Source organism: Scardinius erythrophthalmus (genome assembly GCF_964197995.2).
Source record: "Scardinius erythrophthalmus genome assembly, chromosome: 14".
NCBI classification, from domain to species: Eukaryota; Metazoa; Chordata; class Actinopteri; order Cypriniformes; family Leuciscidae; genus Scardinius; species Scardinius erythrophthalmus.
The window spans coordinates 26,098,924-26,120,824 of NC_138234.1; the positions used below are offsets into that span (position 1 = coordinate 26,098,924).

A 21,901-nucleotide genomic window follows, 5' to 3' on the forward strand; every position below is an offset into this window, starting at 1 on the left:
GTTCTGTGGGAACTGAAACTCATCTGTTCCTGTTTCAAAGGTAATTGTTTCACTAAATAGTCATGGGATCTCGTCTCGGCCAAAGGGTTAGAAAATAAAATAATTTAAACGAGTTGACAGGACCTGTAAAGTTCACCTTTAGTGGTGCTTTTGGTGTTTGATGCAATATCTGTAATGGATGTACTGTCTTGTTTTCCTGTGAGGACATCTAAACATCCTTAAAACATTGGGTAATAAGACATTTCACCCAATAGACTGACATCATATTGGTTATTTTTTATTAATCGTATCAGGTGATATTGTTTCTGTATGGTTTTTAGATTTAGATAGCAATAACTTAGGGATAGTGGAAGTTTTTCGGAAGATTTAACCCTTTAATGTGTGTTAATTGCATTTAGAGAAATATATATTTATATATCGTCCAGTTATCGGTTAGAATATGAAAGTCAATTATAAGCTTATTGTGTCGGCCATAAATATAAATACTTTTAGATATACACTTATCAAGGATAAATAAAATGTTATATATATATATATATATATATATATATATATATATATATATATATATATGAAGAGTTCAGATGCAAAAGCCTCTAAGTGCCATCTGAAATTTTCTTCTAGAATGATCATTTTTATCAAGCTCATATATTTAAGTTCAGTAATTTCACTTAAATGACAATTCATAGGTAATTTTCATTGCCATTTAAGTGAAATTACTGAACTTAAATATACGAGCTTGATAAAAATTATCATTCTAGAAGAAAAATTTATTCATATATAAATATATATATATATATATATATATATATATATATATATATATATATATATATATATATATATATAATATTTATTTTTTATCTTCTAACTAAAACGTAAGATATTTAAGTGGAAACGAGACAAAATACTGAGTAAGAAAAATAGTTTTCAGTAATTCGCAAAAGAAAAGCAAAGGAAACTGGGTGAATCACTATGAAGCAAACCAAAGACATAAAAGAAAATGGAGTGAAAAGTTCAACAGTGTCCAATCTTTATTTTATCGTCCTCAAAAATGACAAAAGTCAACATCCAACCAGTGGCTGTGGCTAATAAATAGTAGTATACCTTCATTTAAATTAAACGTTATAACATTACAAGTAATGCCTACGGTTTTTGTGTGTGGCACACATGCTACAACTGTACTTGTTTTTGTTTTTTTTCATCTTGACCTCTCTAGTAGGTCATTTCTTTCTTTAATGTTATACATCTGTGTGGCAATTAGGCACTGATGTTGAAATAGGATGGTCCTATGTCAAGATCCTCTCAAAAAAGTGTCCAAACCACCTCAACCAATAGGCTGAGGTAGTTTTTTGTTACTAAAGTCATTGTAGGACATGGCAAAGCAGTTTATAAAGATCTTCTGGAAGTGCCAGGAAAAGACGATAGTGTTGTCCCCACACTGTAGCTTCGGAAACCACCGGAAGGGCTTGAAGGAGCTGCTTCCTTATCTACACAGGAAGCACCCTCAGTTGAGAAGCACTCCTGGCATTTCAGCAACACGTCGGACTTGTGTTTCTTGTCATTTTGCCTTGATATCAACAGCATGTTCCCAACCATTGCTCCTTTTCGTCTCCTGCTAGTTTCAGAAGTTCCACACGGCGGGGGGCGCGAGCTTTGGGGTTCTGGTCCTGCACAAAAACCAGACCGTTCCAGTTTTAGCATTGGTGTGATATATCCACACAGTCATCCTCGAGCATCATCCGCAGCAAGGGACTCGAGGAGGGTCTTGTACATCTCAGATCGTAGAAATCTGGGGTAAGAGTCACGTTCCATCAGACCGAAAACGATCTTCTGAGCCTCGTCGAAACACTCTGCCGTCGGACTCCTCACATTTCTCTTGATTTCCTCCCGTGTGTGATAGTCGATGTTTATCTGTGATGCAAATGAGAGGCATTTACACTATCCCTACACTGGAAGCAACCGATTATGAGATGTACTGCCCAAATAATCATAAATTACATTGGAAATATGCAAAATGAAGTCGTAATTTAATTGCGGAGAGCCTGGAGAATTGCGAGAAATAAAATTTTAAATAAAATTATTTACATACTGTATGCGTAATACATTGCAAAAGAGATAACAATGTACCACGATTAGTATAAAACAGTATTATTGTAAAACAGTATTAGTATGTGTAGGGGCAAATGTGTAGGTAAGTGTAGTATCTTATTAATTTCACATTCAAGTGCTGTTCCTTATATTTGTTTTCCAGGTATCGAGATCCTCTGCTGGGGGCCTACAAATTAACTTAAAATTGTTAACTTATTTTTTTATAATATTATATAATATTAATATTTTCGAATAATTATAGTAATATAATAAATAAAAAAGAATGGTATATAAACACATACATCATTTTTATCCATTATATTATATGTTAATTAGTAAGTTTAATATTTTAATAGAATATTATAATTAAAATATTATAATAAATTAATAGTAAATGAGTATAATGAATAATTTATAATATTTTTAATAATAATATTCTAATAATTATACTAAATATTTTTTATTTTATTATATTTATAATATTATTATATTAATTTTATTTATTATACTATTTATTATAATTATTAAATGAAGTAAATTATTATTACAGTAAATAATGAATTATTTATAATAATTATATATATATATATATATATATGAGAGGGAGATTTTTATTTATTGTATTGTTACTGTATATACAAATAAATATGAATAAAAATTACTTTTAATTATTAATTATTATTTTAAAATAATATATTATATTATATTGCTACTGTGTACATATGGTAAGATAGAGATTTAAATATATTTAAATATAATATATCAAAATAATTCTTTTTTCAAACAGAAGGAGAAAATAAAGGTGTAGAGCAGCACATAGAAAACTATAATTCAACTGAAAGCATATCGTGACATTACAGGCACTTCTAGTGTCGACATCCTCATTGGTTATATAGAGATTTACAAGCGTATAGAGACAGGGTGTTGTATGGTTCCTCCTTTACCTCTTTCGGAGATTCTGCTTCGACGAATTGCTCAAAGATTTTCCTCGCCTTCGAGCTCATCTTATGGGACGAAGTTATCTTCTTGTAGTCCTCACAGGTCAACCAGAATTCGATGTTTTCATCGCTGAATTCTGACTTCAGAAAGGTGCGGAATGTGGCCATGCCATCTGGAGGGAAGCAAATGCGGGTGCGCGTCAAAACACGAAACCAGCACCTCTTTAATTTACTAGTGTTTTAGTTTACTCTCGCCTCAGCAAGCCAATGCCAAAAATAGATATCAGTGCTTTGGAAAAAAAAAAAGAAAAAAAGAAAGACTTACATTTGGAACCGAGAAGCCGTTCCAGAGACTGGGACCATTGTTGGGTGTCTTCTAAACTTAGCCTGCTGAGATCAGACGGGTTTGATTAGTTGACCATAACTGGATTAGGGGCAATAACTCTTGTTTGAACTATTTTGGACCTGGTGTCCTTATATGTGTGTCACTTTTTCCTTACCTCTCCGGAGCAGATGAACTGGTGAACATACACTTTAGTCGGCACATGAGGTTCTTTCCTCTATGGAGAGAAAGTCAGCTTTGTTGTCGGCATTTCATGATTCACACATCCAAAACCTACGCTAAAGCATCCTAGGACTCATAATAGATTCCCTTGTGCTGATAGTTGAGTAAAAATGCCTGAAGATCACACTTACAAGGTCTTGTTTCTCCTGAAGTCGTCTCTGTCCATGTTGATGTGCGTTGGGAGAGGTTGTGGGATTAGGCCAGGCATGGTAGAGCGAGGGCTTATTGCCCAGAAATCCACAGCCGCACGGTCCTGCTAGTGATCATGCTGCACTTGGTGCTCTACAGGTTTCCCTTCTGCGTATCCGGCTCTGCTTTTTATGCCCTGCGACGGTTGCTACGGGCTCGTTTCACCAACAGGGACTCGGCGAACCACAGCAAAGAGGAAGCCCCATCAAACCCTTCCCCTCCTCCCAGTCAGTTGCTCGTGTGCGAAAAGCATAGCCTGCTTCTTCATATTTTTAGACATGTAAATATACACGTACCTGCTGAAATAGCTGATAAGCAAATTACAACTTTGCATGTTTTGGCTTTTTCAGTAATCTATGGACGTAACAGGTCCAAATTTTAGTGGCGCACAAATGAAAATAAGAGTCAAATGAGATGGTTGGACAGCTTCGTCTTGTCTTTGTTTTGCTTTTTATTAGCATATAGGGAGGAATCCTTCTCCAAACATAGATAATGAGTAACTAGCTTCACCTGCACTAAAAGACAAGAGTTTTAAAGCCTGGAGAACAGATGCTTAAGTTCTGCAAGATCTTTGGGTCTCTAGTTCTTTGGAAAACCGTCTATGTTCTGGTGCTTTAAAGAACCCAGAAACAAACATGCTGATCTGAAGAACCTATGATAGATCTTTTAGAAACTCCAAGGAAGCATATTTCTTGGAAAGAAAAGAGTTATTTGCTAAACAAAATAGTGCTTTACTATTACTTATTAACCCTTAAATGCATGAATGTTTCACCAATCATTATTACACATTCAGGTCTTTAGCGACCCGGATCTATATCTAACACGGATGGATCTCTACCTGTCGCGATGATATGAAACTCTCCTGATATAAGAGTAACAATTACAGAAGAATAAAAATAAAGCATATTTTGGAGCTTGGAAGGGTTCAGTTTTATACCATCATCACTGTCCTCGTCAGAGCTCGTTTCCTAGTACATTCAGCATCTGGCTCATATTTACGATCTAAAACATATTTTCAAAACTATGATTTTCAACATCTTCAAAATCAATGTTTTGATTGGTGACAGCTTCATCACCAGATCCACCATCAAGTGACAGTGACACTAATATTTGATTGCGTTCAGTACTTGCTCTGCAGTAAATCACTGATGATACTTCCTATTCTTTTGTTTTCTGCCTGTGGTAACTATGAGTGAAACGTCATTTCGTACACATCATTGTGTATCAGATATTGTCACCTTAAGGAATAAAGTTGAATTGCACTTATTTATCAAAGATTCAATTATTGTTGTGCAGAAAAATATACTTACACTGTTACACACCTCGGGTCGTTAGGGACCCTATACAATAAAAAAAAAAAAAGTTATGTTATTTATTAATAAAAAGTCACCAACATGCAGGAACCTGCTGAAAAAAATTATATAATATTATAAACCCCAGCAGACAAAAAGGTGTTTTTATGACAAGACAAGATTAGTTTAGGTTGCATGTATCATGTGGTGCAACTCTACAAAAAAAAAAAAAAAATGATATTTATAAAAAAAAGTCTTATGAACAAAAAAAAACCTTCAAATTTTGTTCCTATCAATATACATATATATATTTGACAAAATTTGCAACACATCAAAGTCATTTGGTGCAACCAAAATGCTGGTAAAAAGCATATTTTATGATAGACTCTTGTCATGACTGTGTAAAGTCAGTATATCTCTGAAATTTTTTGACAAGAAAAAAATAGATTAGGTTGTAAAATGTCTTGTGGTGCCACTCCAGAAAAATACATCATGAAATGTATTAATTAATATTGATGATATAAAAAAAAAAATAAAAAAAAAATAACTAGATAAAAATAGGTATAAAAACTTTTTGGGAAACAATGATTGTGTTGTGGACACTTGTATTCAAAGTGTATGGAAACTCTATGCTTGATGGTTACATCACATGACATTTTTAGTCATTAAATTGAAACTTTTCTTGAAAAAAAGTATAAAAGTTTTGGAAAACCATATGAAACAAACTTGAATACAAAAAAAGTACATTCTAAAAAGCTGGATTTTTAAAAGATTTCCTTTTTCATGGTCACTCATAAATCATGAACCCTTTCAATGGACCATTTCTGTTTTTTATGTGCATTAATCCAGTGACTTTGCTAAGTTTTTTTCTCCATAAGTTTATTCAAAAATGGATCTAGGCAGTGAAGTGTTCACATTAGACTCCGTGTGTTAATGACAGCGTGTGTAGACATCCTCAAAGTCACCTGACCAGCGCAATCGATCTCACTGCTCCACACATACTGTAACACTGTCAGTTTCTCCATTGTGCAATTGAGCAATTTTGTGCCTCTGGCAATATCAGCGCCTGAGAACATTACTCATTTCCTTTTAGTTGCCATGGCGACTGTTTTGGCAGCAGATGTTGGTCAGATTAAGTGAGAGATTGGTCTGGGTGTCATTCTCTGGCTGAAACCGACTAATAATAACAGACACATATTGGTGAAACGGTTTGTCAATAATTGGTGCATCCACTGGCTGGATAATTTCAAGAGGGGAGCTTTCATTTAACTGTCGCCTGTGTAAAATAATTTCCTTATGTCTGTGTTACCACATGATTTCACATCAGTGTCACTTCTGAATGACAACATTTGTGTTGCGTTGAGATGAGAAGTGAATGTATGGGGGAAATTCAAATAATGTATGATTGAATTAGTTGTACATGGTATAAGCAGCAGCAAATAGTGTCCAGAAAAATCAATTACTTATACTCTCTCAACTAAAAAAATAACTGTTAGTGTCATTTTAGCACTATTATCTTTATCATCACTATCATCTTTATCTAATTATCATTATTATCATACATACATTTAAAAAAAAAGTCATAATTTTTTCAAGAAGTGAACTTACTTTTTAAGTACAATCAAGCAATATCTCCTGCTTGTTTATCACTTTATTTTATGTTTTGTCATGTTTGTCAGTAGGAGACAATCTTAAAATGTCAATCCTGTTATCTTTGTGATTTATATTTTATATTATATGAATGTGTAAGGTACAGTGAATGTTTAGAAGTAAATAAAGACATTTTCAATATCTCAAGTGTTTCTTTTAAACGGCAGTGAGATTAAATTGAAAACAAATTGAGCTTTCTAAGCTGTTGCTTCTCAAATTTCAACTCACTTTACATATATATCAACTATATATATATATATATATATATATATATATATATATATATATATATATATATATATATATATATATATATATATTATCATGATGTTTTGAACTATACATCAACAGTTGTCGGATTTCTATTTTCATTTCTCCTCAGCTATTTTAAGAGAAACATCTGAGACAAAGTTGATAAATATAACAGAACTCCATTAGTCTCCTGAGCTTTGAAAATGTTTTTTAATGTCCAAATTAAACATTTCCATGAAAAACCCTTCATAAAATCAAATGCATTCAGTGCATTCAGTAATACTTTTAAATTAAAAAGCACCTTAATCCAATAAACATGGAATTTCTTTCAATATGACGAGGACAGTTATTTCTTAAAAAACAGTGCTGTCTTTGTTATAGAATTGCTTTCCCCAAGAAAGGACATACACTGAGTGTGATATATCGTGCGTCACACGACCATTGACATTCACTGTTTTGGTGAAATTCGAGGTTAGTCAAACATAGTTATGCTTAGCAGCTCAGAATTGCCTTTTAAAGTCTTGAACCCTCAGGATGAAAGTTTTTGTCACAGTGGGGGTCAGGCGGTGACCCGGATTATTATTGTACTTTATGGCAGCGTCTCTCACTTAAGGCTCGTCTCTGCATCAATTCGCTCGGGTCGAACATTTGACCAAAACACAATTCTTCACTGACTATGGGAAACCTCAGTTTTCTGCTCATAATTAGTCAGTGTCCACAGACTGTCTAAATATAGCTAATCTGCTATTTACTGTATGCTTCTGTGTTCTAACCATAAAGATGGCACGACATTCACTCATACTTTGGACAGATGAAGATATTGAATGCCTGGAAAAAAGTATATTAAAAAGTTTAATTGTAAGTTGGATCAAAACATTATATCTCATGTAAAATGAAAAATGTTTACTACCAATTGTGTGCACTGAATAGTTGATCTACAATTTACTATAGAACTTTTTCTTAAAATTGAAAAATCCATATGACTTTAGGTTGTTTCTTGCCTGTTATGATTATAATTAACACTAAAACAGTAGAAATACGACAGTAACAGGGCTGAATCATAACCTAAAAGATCATACAGTTTATTCGAATACGGTAAAGTGAATGTTTATGCTGTAACTGGTCCCATGTGGTCTCTCAAATATTATGTCATAAAAGTTGTATACTATAAAATAATGAGCAAAATGATGTTTGAAATATTTTGAAAAGGAGACACCATGACACAAAATCTTGAGATGTCACAATACAATTTATCAACACATTTTGTCTGATATGGTCTTACAGAAATCTTCTTTCAAGATCAACTTTTATAGAAAAAGCACCCATTTCACAGAGCAAAACAGTCCATCTCTCAAATAACAGTGGAAATGTACATTCATTCTAGATCATTTCCTGTAACAGTGACATTTTATTTTTTTCTCATTCATCTTATCACTCAAAACCAATGAAGTTGAGCATCTGCACACCACATACACTTTCTGTTCTCCTCAGTCATTTCCTCTAAACCACGTGCATATGTCCTCTTTCTGTGCGGCCGCTCATTAAGAAACCTTTTTCCAGTGAATTAGCTGTCATCGGTACAGTTGGTCTACATTGGTTTCCTGGCTGTATTCCTCAGGTTCTGATAGGCCTCAGATTTGAGGAACCTTGGGCAAGAGTCTTTCTCCATCAGTCTGTATATTTGCATCTCAGCTTCATCAAAACAAGTGAGGTCGGGCTTCACCAAAGATCTCTTGATCTTCTCACGAGTGTGATGGTCGATGTTGACCTGTGAAAATGTAACATTCAGATCTATGAAAGTATCTATGAAAACTAATTTAAATGGTGTTTGTTAAGCAAATATACCAGATGCAAAAATTCAGGTTTGTTTTTCTGTTGACCCATTATTAATGCATTTTAGAAGAAATCTGGTGCCTTGCCCAACTTTTCAGTTACCATCCCAAATATTCAACTACCATTGCACCTATTAATAAACTTTACTATGATGCAATGGCGTTTCAGTCGTAATGCATTGAACTGTTTGGAAAGGCCCTACTCTTTTTAATGTTTTAATAAGTGCACATACTGACCTCTTTTTGAGCCATGGGATGGAGAAACTCTTTGTAAATATCTGCTGCCTTGTTAGAGAGTCTGCCAGATGAAGTCATTCGCTTATATTCCCTGCAGGCAAGCCAAAATTCAATGTTCTCCGCACTAAACTCAGACTGGAGAAATGAACGAAAGGCAGCCAGGTAATCTGTTCGGAGAAGAATGTTATATATATATAATATACATAAAGTCTTAAAAATAAAGGTTCCAAAATGTGGTTTTCATTGTGATGCCATAGAAGAACCATTTTGGGTTCCCTTAAGAACCTTTCAGTCAACAGTTCTTTAAAGAACCATTTATTCTTAGAGTAAAGAACATTTTAATAATATAAGGGTTTGTTCACACTTGGCTGGTTCAGTTAAAATAAAACAAACTTTGGTGCGATTGCTCAGTTAGGGTGTTTACATTTGTATTCCGGTTCTCTTGGTTCTTTTGGTCCATATTAAAAAAGAAAACGATACATTTAGTCCTGGTTCGCTTAACATTCACACTGTCATTTCTAACACCGAGAAAAAAAAAGAAAAAAAAAACGCTTTTGTGATGTATATTTTGGGGTCAGTTAGTTTACATTCAGTATATTCAGGGGTCAGTTCACATTTTCCTTTTTAGGGTCGTATCTTGTGACATCACATCCTGTTTTTGTGTTGCTTATATGGTCCGTGTTGTGTTCACATTACAGTCGAACTACACCAGAGTTCATTTGAAAGAGGACTGAGACCAATCTTTTCAGCAGTCTCAGTCCACTTGTTTAGTGCGCACCAGGGTTCAGACGGCAGCGCTCACACTTATTCAAATGAACCGCACTAACAGAGCAATCGCAATTCGTTTTAATCAAACCAAACCTGCCAAGTGTGAACACACGCTTAGTGCGGTTCATCTGAATAAGAGTGAACGCTGCTGTCCAAACCTTGGTGCGCACCAAACAAGCAGACCAAGAAAGCTGAAAAGGTGGACCTAAGACAACTAACTAAAAACAGGAAGTGATGTCACAAGATACCACCCTAAAAGGACAGAATGCTCAAGCATATGAGCCCATAACAGTTCGGTACAGGTGTCAGAACCGCTTCTCCTTGCAGCAGATCTTCGTCTATGTGCAACGTAGGAAGTCCTGGTGATGTTTTGACTTCTTTATGTTTTAAGCTCTTCAGCTTTATAAGTTCTCAGCTATCATACGCACATACAGCAAACGCATTTAGCCAGGCACATGGCATTGTTTTTGATATTCTGTAAGTTCTGTCACAAAATATACGTCCTTAAAGCCGTTGCTGTTGTTGTTTTTGTATCTTTAGGTTCAGTCTTAAAATGACTGTGTGAACACTATGCTCAGGACTTTTTTCTTTTTGGTCTGGACCAAAAGACCCAAGAGAAGCAAACTACAAGTGTGAACACATCCTAAAAAACTTTTTTTCCACTAAAAAAAAACCTTTTGTGTAATGCAAAAGTTCAATGGATGGCAAAGATTCTTCATGGAACCATCAGTAAAGAACTGTGTGTTGAAGAGTGGTTGAACTAACCTCTATTTTCTAGCAGATCAGCAAGCTTTGGCCCATGTGTCAAACGGTCCTGTCTTAAAAAGATGAAGAAATTAGTGCTTAAAATTAAATATTTCTGCCATCTATAGAGATATAAAACACTTTTAAATACATTTGACTTTTTTTATTTTATCTAAATGTGGTGCGTCATGCAATAGCTACTATATATTTTGTTTAAATTTACTCACATTTTTCTTATTTTATGAAGACTACATGGACATACTGTTTGAACTAATATTTCCGTAAATGAAATAAATAAAATTGTCACACCGAAAAACCATTTAAAATGTTCTATAAAGGCAACAACACTCTCTCCTATAGTATACATTCATATATGGTTTGACCTAAAAATTGACTACTTATGCAATAAACAATAAACTTACTGATAATGAGACACTTCAGTCTTTTTCTGAACTAAAACACATCTGATATTGTTTTTCTGCTTTTTTCTGCTCAACAGGACGTCCAGTCTATGTGATGAAAAAAAAAAAGCACTTTTGTATCCATCAAGCATATCAGTCGATTTAAGAAGTTTACATGTAGGCGATGCGGAGAGACAAGCAAAATTGTTTACGTCATTGGTTGTTTCTTATTCCGAATAAGATCCCTGAACTCGTAGATCCGAATCTTCGAGAAAAGCATTTTAGGCATCGTGAGGTGGCGGGAAGTATTTATTCAGAATGATCTGTGTTTCATGTTTTTGACAGACTTTTCCCATCTATATACGGTCGCCAGGCAGATAGAATGGGATGTTTTCATTCCTGGACATGTTCACACAAATCTCTGGATGCCATTAACACTACGAATCTTCCGCCGGATATCCATGACTCATAAATATCACAATATTAGGTCTGCTTTCATGTTTGCTCTTGAATTGGAGACGCATTATGATCATTTTCTTGTTTCTATGACAGCACGACATTTGAAGATAAAAATAATGTGATAAGGACGAACTCGGGTCGCCCATAGCGCAACAGTTGAGAAGCTGTTGTCTGCTTTTTAGATGAACGAAGGTACTTCTGACTAAAAGTTGACGTGTAAAATATCTTGTAGTTAATGTAGGAGAGTCATTGTTCGTTCTGTGAACCGGGTCACATCCTGCTAATGTTGTAATAAAATTCTTCATGGGTTTGTGATTCATTGGTGTACACCTTATCAACAAACACTTTCTTTGAGTTTCATAATCACATCAAACGTCAATGTTAGGCTCTTTGATGCGATAGTATCGTTGGTCATGTGAGAGTGGTAAGAATGTGATGACCTGATGTGATGTCATGATTGCTGGGTAAGCTAAACTAACTATTTTAGTAGCTACAAAATGCACACTTCACTTTAAGTAAGCTTTCCCCCAGAACCTTAAACAAACAAATGAATAAATAATAAAAAATGGCCTGTATGATAGTGTGCATATTTGCAAATAATTTGAAGTGTGATGTCTATCCTCATCTAAAACAATTAAAACTTAAAATAAAAAATAAAAATGATATCTAACTAATTAAAAATAATTTATTTGCTTAAGGAAAGGCTGTTATATTGTTGTTGTTGTTGTTTGGCTGCTATATGTTAGCATAAGACTATTTTGCCCTAGAACTTCTGCTCTGTATTGTTTAACCACCAGGTGGCATAGGCTACATGACAAAGAAAACACTCTTAAGGCACAGAAACATTTTATTTGGTCTTACAGATAGATAACATGTTCCAAACACCTACCAAGGGTGTGTCCATATCAGTTTTGTGAATGTAAAGCATTGAAATGAAAAGACTGCAGAAAGGAAAACTTAAAAAGAAACAACTGATTCATTGTAAATGGCTGCATGCATGAATGCTTACAAAATGATTACACATATATGGTCATGCTTAGCTTTCAGTATGTCATAAAATCAAGTCTCATTATATATCGGTGTACACATACATAATTCTGAGACCATATTGAAAACCATGAGATTAATTTTCATTGACTCCTGGAAACGAAATGCATTCAGCTTTTCACATCAAATGTTGTGCTGAACATCATTTGAAATGAAAAATGCAAGATAGAAGCTTGATAGACTTTTGTATTCCTCATAAATATTTGTAGAGTGGAATTAGTATGCATAATAATGTGAAAACACAACTTAACTTTAAGCTTCCTCTAGAGTTTGACTTTGAAGCTTCGTACTCTTCTAGTCATTATTCTCTGATTGTCTCCCATAGTGGCTTTCTGTAGCATCCACATGACCTTATGAAGCCGATACAAAGCATACCAGGTGGCCACAATCAGTACTACACCTGTGACTAAGAGAACAATGTACAAAGCTGTCATGAAGCCACTAAATGGACCGGTCGACGGGACAGTCCACAGGTACACCCAACCACCGTAATGATTGTTGTGAACAATTTCAGGTCCATTATCCAAAACTATTTTTTCGTAGAACGCCAGATCATTGTTGTAGTCGTTGCCTTGTTTTATGTAAATATGATCAGAAGTAGGAGAAAAGTGAGAGGCTGTTGTTACAAAAGTGCTTGTAATTGAAGGTGCAGTTGAAGTCGCTGTAGTTCTTCCATTTGTGCTTGAAGCCGTAGACGATTGTGGGGTTGATGTTGCTGGAACCTGTGTTGAAATGATGCTTGTAGTCATAATCATTGTCTGGGAAACAACCTGGCCACATTTGAGCTCTGCATGGGTCAATGTTTGCAGCGAATGGTTTTGTAAGTGGTACGGTTCATAGCATGCTACTCCTTTGTCCGAGTCATTGACTAGCCTTGGGTTGTCGCGAATCCATTCTGCAATACCCATAATGCTACAATCACACTTCCATGTGTTGCCGCTAAGAGAGAGAACATTCAGCGCCCTTGTGTGTGTGAAAACATCTCCGGGGAGATACTTTAGATGGTTGCGGCTCAGGTCCAGTATTTCTAGTCCTGGGGTATTGCAAAAGATAGTTGCTGGGAGAGACTCAAGCTTGTTATCATTAAGCATTAGAATTTGAAGACTGGTCAAATTCGAGAAGAGGTCCGGCTCTAGCGCCCGAAGGTCGTTGTATTTCAGGGACAGTTTATTCAGGTTGGGCAGACAACAGAAGAGGTCTTTTGGTAGGAAGTTCAACTTGTCGTTCAAGTGTAAATTGAGAAACTGTAGGTTTGTCATGTTAGCAAAAAGGTTCCAAGGGACAGTGACAAGACTAGTATCGTAAAGGTACAATTCTTGGAGCCTCGGCATGTAGCCCATCAGCTGGTCGGGTAGGGAGATCAAGGGGTTCTTGAAGAGGGTGAGCATGGTCAGGTTGGGTAAGTAGTAGAAACTCTCGGCTGGAATATACTGGAGTTGATTGCCCGACATTGAAAGGTTGAGCAGGGATGGCATGTGCCAGAAAAGACGCGGAGGAATCTCTCGGATCTGGTTCTTATGAAGCAATAAAAAACGCAGCTTGCTTAGATGGTCAAAGGAACCACTTTCCAGAGTCTCCAACTGGTTGGATGAGAGTACCAGAGATTCGAGTTGACGTAGGTTGTGAAAAAGCGTCTTAGGGAGGTTCCTTAGTTGGTTACCAGCTAAGTTTAGGTAAATCAACTCAGTCAAGTTCTGGAAGACGTCGGCGTCCAGCTGGGAGATGCGGTTCTTGCTCAAATCCAGCTCTTTTAGGTTGGCCAACCCCTCAAAGAGTTTTGAACTAATGGAAACTATTTGGTTACCATCTAGCTGCAGTTGCTCCAAGTTGCTCTGCTCACTAAACACCTTGGGTGGGAAGACCGAGAGTGCGGTTGATGACAATTTGATAGACAGAAACTGTGGAGCACCATAGAAGGCTTCTGGTTGAATTGTGTCAATAGCGCTATGCGTGATCATTAATCGTAGCAGAAGAGAGAACGACTGAAAACTTCGGTTTTTGAGGACCTTTATGTTTGTGTCTTTTAGCAAGAGTAGAAAGGTTGTTTTCGGGTCGAGAGGGGGGATGTCGCTGATGTCTCCACTGCATTTTGCGGCACCCCTATTATTACAAACGCACCCACTGGGACAGTGAGCGCTGAGGGTGAGCTGAGGCACAAGCGGAAGTAGAATAAACGTGAACCACATACTCTCAAACTAGGGAACAAATATAGGTACATGTTAGTATAAGAATCACATATTTGCAAAGCACGTGTCTTCATTAAACAGCTGACCAATAATTATTTTACGGAAAAATAAATTGCAGCATATAGGCTACTTCACTTGTGATTAAAAAGGTTATTCTGATATTCCCCTCCAAAAGACCGACCATGCTTTAAAGGTATAGTTCACCCAAAAATTTAAATCTTATCCATACAATGGAAGTCAATGGGGTCCAAAACAACTTTGGAACTAAAGAAAGAAATTGTTTGGGTGAACTATTCTTTATGTTACCAAAACAAATTAATTAGCAATGTTGAACTTACCTCTCGCAAGTATTGAAGACTGTCTGAATGAATTGGATGCGTTCATGCTTTTAATAACCATAATTTGGAAATAGCTCTTCCCTTTATACACATATCTTGCTCTGCAGTGCAGCCCACATGGAAGACTGCATCCGTCCTGATACGTTTTTTTTTTCTTTTTAATCAGATTTGCCAGTTGAATGCCAGTAAAATAGTTTTAAAACTCACAATATGATGTCTTTTTCTTGTGTGTGTGTGTGTGTGTGTGTGTGTGTGTGTGTGTGTGTGTGTGTGTGTGTGTGTGTGTGTGTGTGTGTGTGTGTGTGTGTGTGTGTGTGTGTGTGTGTGTGTGAAAAGGAAGTATCCAAAAAGATAAAAAAATTACCTAATTCTTGTTTGGCAATTTTCAAGTTTGAATTTCCTTAAAGAGTGTTTCTAATTCAATTATTTATGGACATTATTTTATGTCAGTAATCCTCTCTCTTCATATGTTCATATGTTTATGGTAAGGGAAAATATGCGTCACATTTGGAATGTACAACACAGTCTCAACACTAGAGGGAGGCAAGAGCTCATATCATTCAAAGCAGAAGACAATCAGTTCTATATTTATTTAGAAATTACAAATATTCCCATACAAATATTCACTCATGCATTTAATTATGAGCTCAAGATCACTAAAGAATGAGATGAAAGAGTAACATCAATCAATTGCACTTGATTTTTTTTTATTGATATTGCATTTAAATAAAATACATTTTTGTTTTAAGAGTACAGTCATGAGTACATTATTAAATGACTATCATGATTATCATGACACATTATGAATACATATATAATTTCATATCTAAAAATGTTCTGATTTTTTCATACATATTTAAGGCAATAGATTATTTTGCAGATTTTCTTGCTCCTGGCTCTTCACTTTAAGATCCTCAAACACAGTATTTCCAGAAACAGGCTTAAAAATAAAATAGAAAAATTAAGCATTTGTATTTATGCATTTGACAGACACTTTTATCCACTGCATTGAAGATATCATTTTTTTGCGTTCATAAAAAAAGTAAAGCTCACCATCATCTCTTTTGCTGGTCATAGATCTCACTTTTTCTATAGCATTTGACACCAATTTTCTTTCTAGATTTAGCTCCTCTTGAAGGACTGCAAGCTGAAACGAGGATTTCTGACAATTAGCTTTCATAATCATTTTTCTTATTCAGAAATTTGCCGTGCTCGGTAAATTACTTACAAATTGTAGTCCATTACTGAATACAAATTACATGTTGAAAATTGTATTTAGGAACGTAATCTATTACATTACACATTTTAGGTAATATAATCAAAGTACTTTTAGATTACTTTTCTGTTCAGCAGAACAACAAAATTAATACAGGTTTGGAACAACATAAGGGTGAGTAAACGATGACAGAATTTCAAAATACACTTTTTCCCATTAATTGCACATAAGCAAAATTAAACATACCTCCTGCAGCTCTGTGATTTTTCTGGCCAGCCCGAGCCCTGTTATTCATCAAGAACATATAAGTAAGTGCTGTTTTGTATAGTATAAGATGCTTAAAATTAATTTTCAATTTGTCTAGATGTTCAGATAATCCTGTTAATTTACCTAGTACATCGTTTTCTTGGACAGGCATGATGTTTTTCCGTAGTAAAAATGCCAAAATCTGATTCTGGATGTCAGAATCGTCCTTTGAATGGAAAACCTGGTTTTCTGTCAAATTGGAAATATCCAGTTTAGCTTACAATCAGCCAACCAAGAACTTCATTTAAATCTGTCAGTTTAAAATAGTAATAACAATGTACTCACCTGGACTTGCGAGGCTTCCTGTGTGAACGTTGAGAGCACCAATCAGAAGTAGAAAAGCAAGGCGTGGAAGAAGGCATCCTGAGGGTTTTCTGTCCATGGCACTGAGTAAAAGCTGGTGTGTATTTGCTCCTATACCTGACCAAACGCTCGACTGCTGGAGACTCATCAGATGGGATACTTTTAATCAGGCGTGAAGACGTGAGAATGTGTCATCGCTGTAAATCAAAGGTGGAAGGGCGTACGGTGTGTCAGAGGGCGATATCTAAAGAGGGTCCGTGACAGCTGGGACTGATGTTCTGATGTGGTCTCAGGGCCAACGACTAGCGATCAATCAGAGGCGGTGTGAGGACAAGAGTAAATCACCAGCACTACTGGGTATCATTCATCTGTGGATGGTAAAAGGTTCTTGGCATTCTTCTTTTAATTTTACTTAAAGTAAGTGTGAGTCAGTGACTAGAATATCAAAAACACTGTAATGATGGATACAGTATAATATGAATGCAACGCTATCTCACGACCAATTCGTACAAATTCGTACGAGTGATAAAAAAGTGGCTAATTCGTACGACCTCACTCGTACGAATTTGTACGATTTGTCTAAACCCACTTGATGGGTAGGTTTAGGGGCGGGGTCAGGGGTAGGTCATTCGTATGAATTCATACGAATTGGGCAATTCGTAAAATATGTACGATTTAGCAAAAATCGTACGAATTCGTACGAGTGAGGTCGTATGAATTCGTACGAATTAGCCACCACGTAGAATTCGTACGAATTGCCGTGAGATCAGGCTGTATGAATGATATAACGCGTCTTTCTTCAAATTTGGTGGCTTTTCCAATATGATATATGAATATGAAGACTTAAAACATTGACATCCATAAACATCCATTTCATAATTAACAGGCATATTGTGTTAAAAAAAAAAAAAAAATCTGGGTAAGATATTTTAGCCTTTTAACAATTTCCCTAACATCAGTGACATAACAGTTATTTTAAAAGTAATTATAATATTTCTTAAAATTAATCATAAATAATATTTCTTCAATTAATATACTATCTGAGTTACTCTATATTTACCATGAAAATATTTTTTTTTTTTAAATAATTTTTTCAAGAAAAACATGAAAGATAACTTTTTCATGATATAATCTGTATTAGTGCTGCCGATTTATCAATTCTAGCATAAAAGTTTGTTTATATAATATATGTGTCTGTGGATATATATTATTATATTTATATATTATATGTGTGTGTCTGCACAACCATGTGTGTATATATATATATATATATATATATATACAGGGCTTGACATTAACACCCGCCAACCCGCCAAATGCGGGTGGATTTTGCTCGTGGCGGGTAACACAGTCACTCCAACTAGCCACTTTGGCGGGTTGAATAATTGTAGTCTTTTCAAAAGGCATCTGAAATAAGTGTGACACTACGACACTACAACTCCCATAGGGCTGTCAACGAATATTCTAAATTCGAATATATATTCGAATAGTTTTAAAAAACAGAATTTCGAAGGTGAAAATTAATATTCGAATGTGGAAAAACGCCCGCGGTAGCAGAGGCACGGCTGTCTGCTTTGCGAGTGGGCGCGCTGCCTGAGGGGTCATTTTATTTAATGTTAAACAGAAACATTACTAAAGTGTAGGCTACTGTACTGACTGAATAGATATCGCATGAATAAGGTAGGTTAGATACAGCAGTTTCATGCACTGCAGGCTTCCACTGGTTTGATTATTTACCGTTTCATGTCAAGGAAAAGTTCCATGTTTACCACAGCACAGCTCGCTCGGAACGTTCAATGTCGGTTCTATATACTATAAAACTTCAATTAATGTTAATAATATTTGTTTCAATCACTGAATAAGCCTGCTATATAAGAGTCGCGACCTTAAATTGCTTGCACAAAACTTTTGATCAGCACTCAACATTTGCTTATTGTTGTTGTTCATTTAAACTGTTATGAGGCGAGTGACGCCTCATTCGCGCCGCAAGACCTCCAGACGCGCGTAAACGCGTCTTTACACTCGCGCCAGACGCTCTATTCGCGTTTGGTGCTGAGGGTGAGGGCGAGAGAGAGAAAGAGTGCCTGCGAGTGAGCGAGCGAGAGTGAGGTCTGCGATCTTGGCCATTAGTTGATTTACTTGTTTTTCTGTAGGTAATACGTTGTCAAATATGTTTAAACTTAAATAAACTACCTATACAAGTAGTTATGTCTCTTTGTATTAATGTGTCCTGTTATTGACGTAATGCGCTATGACAAAATGCGCAACCAGATGTTCGAATAGTTCAAATATAAGCTATGTGGTTTTTTTTAGAGGGAATATTCGAAGGTCATTTTTGAGCAATTTTGACAGCCCCAATGAGTATTGATCGCTAGTGACCGACAACAAAGAATCGAAGAGACAGCTAGCTGCCCTGCTGGAGTTATGTCGTATGCCGGTGGAGCAATGTGGCGACATATAATACATAATACATGGTTTTATTTAAAAAAAAGGAGCTTTACACACAACCTTATCAGAGCTAATGATAATGACCTGTATTGTTATATATTTATGTAGTCTTGATTTGGGTGTGTACAGTGGTTTTACATTTAAAAGGGTTGTAAATCTAGTTCAAGTAAATTTTAGCACGCCATAGTCAACTTTTATCAGGTTATTTCACAACAACAAAAATGTGGCTAGTAAAAATGCTGTGTGGCTAGTAACTTTGGAAAACCACTAGCCACATTGGCTAGTGAGCAAAAAAGTTAATGTCAAGCCCTGTATATATATATATATATATATATATATATATATATATATATATATATACATACAGTTATTGCCAAAAGTATTGGGACACCCCTCCAAATCATTGAATTCAGGTGGCCTGAGTAATTACTATTTCCAATCACTAATTCCATGGCCACAGTTGTATAAAAGAAAGCACCCAGGCATGAAGACTGCTTCTACAAACATCTGTGAAAGAATGGGTCGCTCTCAGGAGCTCAGTGAATTCAAGCGTGGTACCGTGAGCAGTTGCCACCTGTGCAATAAGTCCATTTGTAAAATTTCCTCTTTACTAAATATTCCACGGCCAACTGTTAGTGGTATTATAACTAAGTGGAAGCAATTGGGAACAACAGCAACTCAGCCATGAAGTGGTAGGCCATGTAAAACCACAGAGCGGGTCAGCGCATGCTGAGGCACGTAGTGTGCAGAAGTCGCCAACTTTCTGCAGAGTCAATAGCTACAGACCTCCAAACTTCGTGTGGCCTTGATTAGCTCAAGAACAGTGCGTAGAGAGCTTCATGGAATGGGTTTCCATGGCCGAGCAGCTTCATCCAAACCAATGCAATGTGCAATGCAAAGCGTCGGATGCACTGGTGTAAAGCAGCCACCACTGGACACTACAGCAGTGGAGAGGTGTTCTCTGGTGTCACGAATCCCACTTCTGTCTGGCAATCCTATGGATGAGTCTGGGTTTGGCGGTTGCCAGGAGAACGGTACTTGCCTGACTGCATTGTGCCAAGTGTAAAGTTTGGTGGAGGGGGATTATGGTGTGGGGTTGTTTTTAGGGGTTGGGCTTGGCCCCGGCCCCTTAGTTCCAGTGAAAGGAACTCTTAATGCTTCAGCATTACAAGACATTTTGGACAATTTCATGCTTCCAACTTTGTGGGAACAGTTTGGGGATGGCCCCGTCCTGTTCCAACATGACTGCGCACCAGTGCACAAAGCAAGGTCCATAAAGACACGGATGAGTTTGGTGTGGAGGAACTAGACCTGCACAGAGTCCTGACCTCAACCCGATAGAACACCTTTGGGATGAATTAGAGTGGAGAAGAATGGTCAAAAATTCCCAAAAAACACACTACCAATACTTGTGGAAAACCTTCCCAGAAGAGTTGAAGCTGTTATAGCTGCAAAGGGTGGACCAACTCCATATTAAACCCTACGAAATAGGAATAGGATGTCATTTAAGTTCATGTGCATGTAAAGGCAGACATCACAAAAATTGTCTACATGTTCAGATAATCCTGTTAATTTATCGTTTTCTTGGACAGGCATACACACAAATATATTATATAAACAAACTTTTAATTTAACCGATTAATCGATTTGACAGCACTAATATATATATATATATTGGGGAAAAAAAATATTTTTCTTAAATCTGAACGTTGAGACATATGGAGGACATGTTAAACTATGAGAAACACATATCATGCCATCTCAGCATGTTTTTATGATTAAATAAAATACATTTTTATACGCATTCCACCCCTAAAATGTCAGGCCCTGTCACAGACAAATTTGTATATGTAAGAATGGTTTCCTAATGAATTTCTTTGATACAGATAGCATTTTCTTATTGATCACATGTCCCTGATTGTATCTAACATGGTTTTATAATTCCTTTAAGAAATATAAGTAACTTTTCGGTCAACTGTAGTACACAAAATCACAGAATACCCACCAGGCACTCATATAGTTGTAAAATAACTACCTTTACATAGGAGATTTTTATAAAAACATAGTAGTGGATATATACCCCCACCTATGTTTTGTGTTCTTTATTTAAGTTTTGATTGGCATTTCTTTTTTAAATTATTATTATAATTTTAATGTTAAAGTAATATTAGACTAGTATTGGGTATTGGGACAGCCCTCCAAATAATTGCATTCAGGTGTTTAAATCGCTTCCATGGCCACAGTTGTATAAAAATCAAGCACCTTGGCCTTCATTTTACTATTACATGTGTTAAATACATAACATATGCAATAAATGTAATAAAAAAGAACAATAACATTAATTTGTAAGGCCGTGTCACACAGGAATGTGACAGGGCCTGATGTGACAGGGCCTGACGGTTGGCCATTTTAAACTGCCATTACTCAGCCTGCTAGCATGCTAGCATAAAAACTGTTAACATGCAAGCAAGGAATTTCAATAACCTTTTTAGACATGTTTTGGATTTAAAACATTTTCATTATTTTCTGGAATGTTTAACCGTGACAGGGCCTGACCCTTTAGCTCGTCTTCCTAAAAAAAAACATACAAAAACAAGTTTAAAATCATACAATTCAATGAAAGAATTCAGCCTTAATCA

At 36.0% G+C, this 21,901-nt stretch overlaps 4 protein-coding genes across 5 annotated transcripts; all 4 read right to left on the minus strand.

Annotated features, from left to right (window-relative positions):
• Positions 1-1,005: 1,005 nt before the first annotated feature.
• rgs13b (regulator of G protein signaling 13b) lies at positions 1,006-4,190 on the minus strand. 2 transcript variants are annotated; one of them, XM_081384958.1, is made up of 5 exons: positions 3,726-4,190; positions 3,530-3,589; positions 3,355-3,416; positions 3,036-3,202; positions 1,006-1,914 (listed from the first exon to the last, which is right to left on the minus strand). In XM_081384958.1, the coding sequence occupies exons 1-5, from the start codon at positions 3,800-3,802 to the stop codon at positions 1,726-1,728; spliced, it is 555 nt and encodes a 184-aa protein (XP_081241084.1). In that variant the 5' UTR covers positions 3,803-4,190; the 3' UTR covers positions 1,006-1,725. The 2 variants fall into 2 exon arrangements, with proteins under 2 accessions (XP_081241084.1, XP_081241083.1); XM_081384957.1 differs by having other exon boundaries at positions 3,355-3,419; positions 3,726-3,960.
• Positions 4,191-7,171: 2,981 nt separating this feature from the next.
• LOC308701921 (regulator of G-protein signaling 21) lies at positions 7,172-11,299 on the minus strand. The gene is made up of 5 exons (XM_081384400.1): positions 11,172-11,299; positions 10,981-11,067; positions 10,580-10,632; positions 9,047-9,213; positions 7,172-8,745 (listed from the first exon to the last, which is right to left on the minus strand). Exons 1-5 carry the CDS (start codon positions 11,246-11,248, stop codon positions 8,566-8,568), a joined length of 564 nt encoding a protein of 187 aa, XP_081240526.1. The 5' UTR covers positions 11,249-11,299; the 3' UTR covers positions 7,172-8,565.
• Positions 11,300-12,249: 950 nt separating this feature from the next.
• LOC308701920 (uncharacterized protein) lies at positions 12,250-15,055 on the minus strand. Its single transcript, XM_081384399.1, has 2 exons — positions 14,990-15,055; positions 12,250-14,660 (listed from the first exon to the last, which is right to left on the minus strand). Exon 2 carries the CDS (start codon positions 14,649-14,651, stop codon positions 12,729-12,731), a length of 1,923 nt encoding a protein of 640 aa, XP_081240525.1. The 5' UTR covers positions 14,652-14,660; positions 14,990-15,055; the 3' UTR covers positions 12,250-12,728.
• A 626-nt stretch (positions 15,056-15,681) lies between these two features.
• On the minus strand, positions 15,682-17,182 carry uts2d (urotensin 2 domain containing). Its single transcript, XM_081384410.1, has 5 exons — positions 16,797-17,182; positions 16,596-16,700; positions 16,452-16,489; positions 16,043-16,136; positions 15,682-15,929 (listed from the first exon to the last, which is right to left on the minus strand). Exons 1-5 carry the CDS (start codon positions 16,960-16,962, stop codon positions 15,904-15,906), a joined length of 429 nt encoding a protein of 142 aa, XP_081240536.1. The 5' UTR covers positions 16,963-17,182; the 3' UTR covers positions 15,682-15,903.
• Positions 17,183-21,901: the final 4,719 nt, after the last annotated feature.